Source organism: Haliotis rufescens, unplaced genomic scaffold, assembly GCF_023055435.1.
Source record: "Haliotis rufescens isolate VD_foot unplaced genomic scaffold, xgHalRufe1.0.p SCAF_19, whole genome shotgun sequence".
In the NCBI taxonomy this organism is placed as follows: Eukaryota; Metazoa; Mollusca; class Gastropoda; order Lepetellida; family Haliotidae; genus Haliotis; species Haliotis rufescens.
Window position 1 is genome coordinate 11902248 of NW_025963879.1, and position 9046 is coordinate 11911293.

General features: G+C 39.2%; 1 protein-coding gene across 1 annotated transcript in view; it reads left to right on the forward strand.

The window, feature by feature from the left end:
- LOC124138932 (serine/threonine-protein kinase H1 homolog) overlaps positions 1-6368 on the forward strand; it is a 36969-nt gene extending 30601 nt beyond the window's left edge. Inside the window, exon 2 of the mRNA XM_046505841.2 lies at positions 1056-6368. Coding sequence (XP_046361797.1) covers positions 1056-1436 — 381 coding nt within the window. The 3' untranslated portion in view covers positions 1437-6368. The remainder of the gene's footprint in view (positions 1-1055) is intronic.
- Positions 6369-9046: the final 2678 nt, after the last annotated feature.

The window sequence follows — 9046 nt, forward strand, 5'->3', positions numbered from 1 at the left end:
ATAGTGGAGGTGTGGTCATGCATGCTGTCTCATCGTCCACAGGAACAGTTGGCAAGGCTCAGTGGTTGGCTGGCTCCGTTGGGTATATATTATTGGGGAGTGGGTTCACAGTGTTAAGTTCACTGGGACTCATTTTCCCGAGGCAAGGGAGTTAAGTGACTTTAAAAGTCCACTTTCCACCCTTGCCGAACTAGCCTGGAATTTCTTGGCTCGATCTTTGCGCCACCAGTGGCTATTACGAGTCCCTTCTATGTCCCTTCTATGTCCCCCCTACCGACCAATTAGATTCCACCTCTCATATCACTTGCATTTGCTTCAAACAAAATGGTAGCACCTAGTCAAGACGATCTCATCAATAATAAAGATCTATATGGTAATAAAACTGGCTTTGCCTCGCAAAGTGCATCAAATCACTTGAGCCCCTTCATTATAAACATGAAAAGTTTTGGGAAATAACTGTCAACGCCCACTTGATGGTACACATGCTCTGCAAATCCTGCAATCGAATGAATTCAGTGTAGGAGTTGCCATGTTATTTATGAACAGGATGTCGATATCCTTACAGGATTTTGCTTGGACTATGCATAGACTCGTTAGTCAAGCCGAAATGTAACTTCATAATTCCAGCTTAGTTCTGCAAGGGTTGAAACTGAACTTTTAAAGTCTGTTAACTCCCATTGTCTCGGGAATGACTGGGACTATGAGTCAAAGTGAGCTGATGTCTATGTCTTGCATCTTTTCCAAACAACTGGACTTGGCATTCATGTTCGTGCCAATATTTGCACCAAGTTAATGACTAGAAATATAGGTCTCCATTGATTTCCTGACTCCACAATTCCATCCTGAAATTGTCATGTTACGGAGCTTTTTCTCCTCATTCTTTACGGTCTCACTGACCTGATATGGCATTGTGTAACCCTAAACTGTCTTCATTTTTATACATAGAAATCTTCTGTAGATTTTTTCTTTTAGTGAAATGTCTTACTCTGTAGTTTAACGATAAGAAGTCTTCATACATAATTTATTTGTAAAACACTGTGTTGTGTGTGTTTCAGCATTGGAAGGATGTGTCTGCACTAGCCAAGGACTTCATCAGCAAGCTTCTTGTTCTGGATCCGGATACTCGTGGCACTTCGGCACAGTGCTTGAAACACCCGTGGATCACAACAAATGCTGCCTCATCAAGTAACAAGAATCTCCATCGCACAATTAGCCAAAACCTGTTGCATCGTCAGTCCCTGCATGCCAATAGTACAAGTGCCAAATCGACAAAGTCCAACAAAAGTAACAAGTCCAACAAGTCGGCAAGGTCACTTCGGTCTGACCATCGCCGTGTGCAGCCAGAAGAGATTGATGAACTTCACAAAGATCCTGAAGTTCAGGCAGACATTGCATCAATTGGCAGTCACCATAGCAACTACAGCCATCGAACGTAACTCCAAGTATTGTCAGTTTCTTGACATTAAAGCTGGGTTATCAGTTTCATTGCTACCTGGCTTAACTTTGAATTGCCATCTCAGGAGTTGTGTATTTATCATGAGAAATGTGTACAGAATATTGACTTTTCCCAAAACCATCATGCTACAAGTATGCCTCTCTTGTGTGCGAGGACATTTGTCGGCAGCTTCTAACGGCATGTTGTCAGGCAAGTAGCATGTGCCAGATGTGACTGGACAGTCGGCTGCAAGGGCAAGGATGTGATTGGTCAGTAGATGTGATATTGTACAGAAAACTTATTTCAAAAAATGGATTTTGCTGATTGTAACCTGTACACTAAGGTTTTTGATCTACTTATTTCCCACCGGGACATCCCTGATCTGTGTTGAGCCAACTGGGGATGTGACTGGTACAGGCAGGACTCGGGATGGAATCAGTAGTAATGTTCCACTGTCGTCTGAGTTAGGTTGCTGGCCAGCCTCTTCTCCTCTGATTCCACTAACACAATGGTTTCCTTTCTCATAGGATGTCAGCATGACCAGACTTAACCAATTTTCATTTTGAAGGAAGAGATCATATGGAATAACTCCAGCATAATTAATGAAGATGTTTTCTTCTGACAACAATTTTGAATGATATTAAAGAGATATGAATTATGAAGATTAATTTAATGTTTTTGGGTTATGATGGTTGTTCGGTTTCTGGTTGAATAATTGTTTGGATTTGGAAGAAATTGTAGTCCAGGAGAAACCAAGACATGAGACAAGCAAGCACCTTTCGAGAAAGATGGACATCATGCCGACTCACGCAGTTGGCAGTGGTGGCCGAAATCTCATCTTTCCTTGTGACGTTACACATTGATCCACAATATTGACAGTTTTACTGCTTGTGAAACTACTTGTCAAAGACTCTTTCAAGGCCTTGTGATATGAAATTATCTCTGTACTTGAGATACACACCCAGGTGATACAAGACATCATTAAATACTCAGATTTTTCCGGTAGATGATTGCTTTGAACATGCTCATGAGCCATAAGCTTTAAAGATGGACTGCTTTCCTGAAACTATATTTACTCATTGAGAGTGATCTTGTTTAAAAAGTAATGCTTTACTTAAAGAAAGGGGTTTTAGTATTTTGTTTTTTGTCCATTCGGTACAAACTTTTTTGTATGTTATGACCATGCTAAACTTTTTTCTGTTAAAAGTTGAATACGAATCTGAAATTGATATCTGTCCACATTTATGTAATGTTTTGTTAGGTCCGTGTTATCATGATCTGAAGTAATAATGCTAAGAATATATTGGAACAATTATCTGCACGAAATCTGTTGGCTGATCTGATTGGTTATTGTGTACATTTTGCCCTGCTCATGTGACCTTTTCAAACATGCGTGCCACTACATCTGTGTAATACATGTATATTGTCTTTATTCATCAGCACCAATTTTGTTTAATGTGATCCATTTCTACCTCTTGTATGGTATTAATGTATATATCATGTATGTCAGTAGAGCAAATTATCTCATGTCAGCTCTTTCAAAACTATAATTGCTCCTCTTTTCATGAATACTTGTTTGATGTTTTTGATCTAGAAGGAAATTGATGTATGTGAAACTTCTGTCATCCAAACTGACTGGTTTGCTTCGTTCTATCACACAGCAATGCATTAAAAGTGCCTTTTAAAATTTGATAAAACTCATGCAGTTCTCTCTTAGTTTGTAAACTCACACTCAATGTAATTTCATTTCTGGTAAATATGATTGACATATTGAAAAGGATTCTAACCGTCCAACTGTTGAATTTGTTGTTCATTAAGACATGCATGTCTGTGAGGAAAGGTTGTTGTGGAATAAGATTTTATCTGGGTAGAACCAGGACACAGTGTTTTGTTGCTATTTTATGTTCTGCCTGGTTGCTGTGGTAACAGGCTGGACATCATGTACTTAAGTCTTTGTAGGTCTGAGTACATTCTTTAGGCATAGTGCTTGCAACAGCTGTTGAATCAAAGTTGTTGAAATTGGTATTGTTTGTTATTTCATAGTGTTTTGGTGGGAAGCCATTGTTATTTCAAGAACTTCTTTCTTCTTAATAACATGAAGTGATATTTATTTTTTTAGTACTTAGTGCTAAACTTTAATGGGTTTATTTCTAGTGCCAATTCTCAATGAACCGTCCATTTTAGTTTGTATTACATTTATTTAATATATTTTTTATGAAACAATGTGTAGTTAATTTTATAGTTATTTGTTATTCCAATGTGCCATACATCCTTATTTTTGTGGTTTTTATTCTCATCATCAAATCTAAACTTTGCAGAGTACTTGGTCACTTTCTTTGAATAATTTGATTTTCATTTTAATAAAATTTTGTGTCAGTTTGATCAATTCTGTTGCTAGAACATGTTCACTATGTCATGCATATTTCCTAAAGAAGGAACTTACTTCTAAATAATAATAAATTTAGAGTAATAGTTTTTCATACAGTTCTTTAATTTGGCAAAGCTCTGTAGATTCTATTGAAAAGAATTTGCTAATGTACATTTGCATCAAGAACCTTTAATGTCATGCATTTTTGTTCTCTAGTCACGGATCTGTGATGTCTCACACTTACAACTCTTGAGCATATTGATCACAAAAGATGAAACTCAACGAATTTTTGTCCATGTCTTTCACTTTGAATATTGGAAATGTCCGACTACTTAATAACTAACATGAGCAGACACAAATATCTTTATAGGGTTTTAATGATACACTTAGTAGGATGAGATACATATGTATCGGGCCACGATACAATACATGATACATACAAACTCAACACTTGCCATCATAGGAAGCCATATTTCAACTCTGATGGGGTAGATTATAGTTCATTCAGAACTCATGTACATGCTGTTGGAATAGTATGGGAGCCATGTTCCATCCTCATGGGAATCAACATAGGTCCAACTCAGACACTTGAAGTAAGTCTTGAGTCTAGCAAATTATCAATGGCTTGAGAACTTGTGATTTTTGTCGGAAAATATTGCTTGAAATATTATCGTGGCACAAAGTATCGTGATGCACTAAGCATTGGTGAATCATTGCACCCCTGTATCTGTTTCCTGAACAGTGGATGGGAAACGATGGGTATACATTAAATGAAAGAGAAAACTACAGATTGTTGAAAACTCAATTGATATTTATGCTCTCCGTCAAGAGATGAGGTAATATTGTTGCTTAAATTTTTGCTCTTAGCTCACATTGTTAATGTTGTTTGACCATGTTTTGTACATATATGTGTATGTAAATAGAACATGTTGATTGTCTGTCGTCACCTGTGCCTTCTGTGTCAATCAGGCTAACATTGTTCATGAAGCAAACTGCATTTCTCCACAGTCCACATGGCCTCATGCTAGTTCAAGGGTAACCATGGTAACATGCTTTGACATTGTCAGTGGTGTATGCCTCAATACAAGGTGATGTTGATGGCCTATATTTTGTCATTATTGATTTCAATTTCTAATTTATATTTTAACTTTGATGGAGTTTTATGTTCAGAATATGGATGATATTATTTACTTTTGGAGAAATTGTAAATACGAGAACTCTTTCAATTTTTAATATCACTGGCATTTTGTTTGAAGCAGTACATATGGCGGCCATATTGCTGGGGGTGGGCACATGAGGGTAAAACAGGTCTGTGTTGTGCGAGGACATTTCATTGTTACTGTATGAAGGAGTGCTCTCCCTTTCATGTATTGTAGGGTAAAAATTGTAGTAAAAGAAATGCATACCAGTATTTTAAATTTTTGTGAAAATTTAGAACTTGACTTTATTTCTTTTGAAAATTGGAATTTGTTTGAAATTCTTGCTGTATATATTTAGGTGGGGAGGGATGTTGGTTCTGACAGGGGTTGTGTTTGCACGAAGGAGGAGCACTTCTTTGTAAGAGTTGCCTGTGCATTGTTATCAATATCAATTGTCAATCAGAAAAGGTCTTCGAAAATATTTTCAACAGGTCACGTTTTGACCATTCTGCACTAGTTATCAGTTAAACATTTAAACAGATTTATGTAGAACAAGCTGTTTTGTCAAAGGTCATGCATATAATTTAAACATGAAATATATAATAAGTGATGTGATTTCAAAGAAATGTATGAAATTGTAACTTGCATTAGAAACTTTTATCTTGGGCCTTCTGGAGAGCGTTTCCTTTTTTCTGAAAATGTTTTGAATTGTGCTAAGAAACAAAAAGTACACTATGGATTGTACTATGTTGTGGAATGATGCTGTATCATTGACAAATAAGCTTATTCCACAAATTTAGTGATTTAAAGATATTTTGATAATGTCTTGCCGTCCGTCCATCAGTTGCTGTAGTTATATTGTGTATGAAAACTCGTAGATATTTATAAAGCCATTTGTCTCAGGAGCAATGCACATAATGCAGAATAACCTAAGGCTCAAAGATTCTAGATTTTTCCTCCGTGTAATATTTGTTACGTTTTGCTCGGTAAAATTTTCCCAATTATCCAATTGTTGGCATAATGCGGTTAATAAGGAAGTGTTCTATCATGTCAAGCTCCCTGGATTTGATCATATATTATTTTTGCATGTCTTGTCTGAACGCAAGAAAACAAAAATGTACAGTACATGCGTTAGGGTTGCACTATCAAGGGTTTAAATTGTCTCCCCTTAATTGAAAAACATTTAAGTGGTCTCATGGGAAAATAGTCACAAATTGCTTCTTGATGGGGGGAATGAAAAAGATGACTACTTGGGAACACTGTGTTTGTATCTTTACGCATATTTATCAATGGTTTTATACTTACAGACAATAGGCCCTTCCTGTACTGTGAGGTTAGTCTATGTAGTAGTGCAATGTAGATCCAAATTTTGCTACGTTCAATTTTGTAAAATGTGTTAAGTTTAATAAAATCTGTATATCCTCTATACGTGTGTCATGTGTTCACTTCCAGTCAGAAGATGTACCCTGGGGGATTCGGGGTCAGAATACCTCCCCAGCATCCTAGCTCAGAGAGCTGACAAATAATAGGGTCGCGTTGACTGGGTTGGTTGCTTGTCATCATACTTATTATAGCTAAAATATATAGAATTATCATAAAATGAAGGATTGCTGTAACATGAAAATTGCCTCATTTTATCAAACAATGGGGCATTATGTATCATGTTGCCATATGATGTCACAGCTAATCTGCATACTAACATAAACATGGCATCTGACTGTATCAGAACAGTTCTGTCTGTGTATCTTGATTTATTTAAAACAAGCACTTGTGGAAAATGTCCTGAGGAGATTTTAGGTTCGAATATGCCCCCGGCCGCAACCAATGCTGGTCAAAGGAGGCAAACCAAATGGATCTTGTGGTCAAGCTCGGTGACTTGGTTGAGATAGTGCCATTGTACCCCGATGGTGTGGATCATTGTTCACAACATCAACACTGGACTGTTTGGTCGAACTTGATTATTTACAAGCCACCATCATATAGCTGGAATATTGCTGAGTGCATCATTAAACAACAATCATCGTACTTCAAAACTGTTGATGCTCAATCTTCTGTGACTGGTTTGGTTAGACCATCATTTCCAGGCCATGGGGATAGCGCTGTAATACTACTGACTGCTGCATTGAACAGCCCTTGCTCCTCGCAAGAATCTTGACATGTAGCTTCAGAATGTGATAAAGAGGGTGCTCAGCTGAGTGGCTAGAGCTTCGTCTGTTCTGGGTATGCTGCGTGGACTATGCAATGACATTATTTACTTCTTTGTTATTGCAGAATCCTAATTGTACACAATTGTGTTGTTATGTTTCTGGATGGATGAGCGTGGTCTAGAGGGAGAGCAGAAGATCATGAGTGTGATTCCCGGCCACGTCCCACCAAAAGACGTTAAAAGATGGTACTTGTTGTCACCCTGTTACCCTATGAAGGGGCTAAAACAAGGACTAGTCAGCTCGGTGTCAGTGTATTGTGTGGGGGTATTCATGTTAAAAAATGCGGCATAGTATCTCTGTGGGATAGCACTATTAAATCGGTCCTGACTAGCACAAGCAGACACACGCACACACCGCTATATAAGTGCAATAATCTTTGACACAACATTAAAGCCCATATCACCTCACCCTTGGATGAGTTGTAGGGTATGATCCCATCTGGTATGTTGAAAGTATGCATCAGAGGCCATAATTTAATTGGTTTTGGTGGATTGCTATGGTTGTAACTATACACTTTGTTGTGAAACATGAGACCCATGAATCTGTGGCAAAACAGTCAGAAAAATAATCTTTCCATGACTCTCCCCCCACCCCAAAAAACCCACCCACTCCAACACCAATACATCATGTAATGATAGGACACTAGAACTGGGGCACCCATTGGTGCAAACCGAGAAGCCCTACATCAGTATGTGTTACTGATGGCCAGTTTTATGAAAGTCAATGGCTAATCAGATGCAAGAAACAAATAAAACGAGAGAAATGTATCGGTAAATCATTTCTCCTCACAAATGATAAGTTCCTATTTGCAATCGCTGAAGATCATTTGAAAAACAGACTCTATTCAGCCTGTCAGCTAGGCGATTTGTTAAGGAAGATATAGTAGCTACATTCACCAGTAGTTATCTTGGCAGGTGAAAGACCGACCCTTCCTTTAGGTGAGTTCCCCATTTATCTGAGCACCTTACATCAGTGCAATATGGTGTTGTGTGGCAGGGTACCTGACATTGGTGTAGTGTGGTAGCTAGGGTACCTGACATTGGTGTTTTGTGGTAGCTAGGGTACCTGACATTGGTGTTGTGTGGCAGGGTACCTGACACTGGTGTTTTGTGGTAGCTAGGGTACCTGACATTGGTGTTGTGTGGCAGGGTACCTGACATTGGTGTTTTGTGGTAGCTAGGGTACCTGACACTGGTGTTGTGTGGCAGGGTACCTGACACTGGTGTTGTGTGGTAGGGTACCTGACATTGGTGTTGTGTGGTAGGGTACCTGACATTGGTGTTTTGTGGTAGCTAGGGTACCTGACACTGGTGTTTTGTGGTAGCTAGGGTACCTGACATTGGTGTTGTGTGGCAGGGTACCTGACATTGGTGTTTTGTGGTAGCTAGGGTACCTGACATTGGTGGTGTGTGGTAGGGTACCTGACACTGGTGTTTTGTGGTAGCTAGGGTACCTGACATTGGTGTTGTGTGGCAGGGTACCTGACATTGGTGTTTTGTGGTAGCTAGGGTACCTGACACTGGTGTTGTGTGGCAGGGTACCTGACACTGGTGTTGTGTGGTAGGGTACCTGACATTGGTGTTGTGTGGTAGGGTACCTGACATTGGTGTTTTGTGGTAGCTAGGGTACCTGACACTGGTGTTGTGTGGTAGCTAGGGTACCTGACACTGGTGTTGTGTGGTAGCTAGGGTACCTGACATTGGTGTTGTGTGGCAGGGTACCAGACATTGGTGTTTTGTGGTAGCTAGGGTACCTGACACTGGTGTTGTGTGGTAGGGTACCTGACATTGGTGTTGTGTGGTAGGGTACCAGACATTGGTGTTGTGTGGTAGCTAGGGTACCTGACATTGGTGGTGTGTGGTATGGTACCTGGAACTGGTGTTGTGTGGTAGCTAGG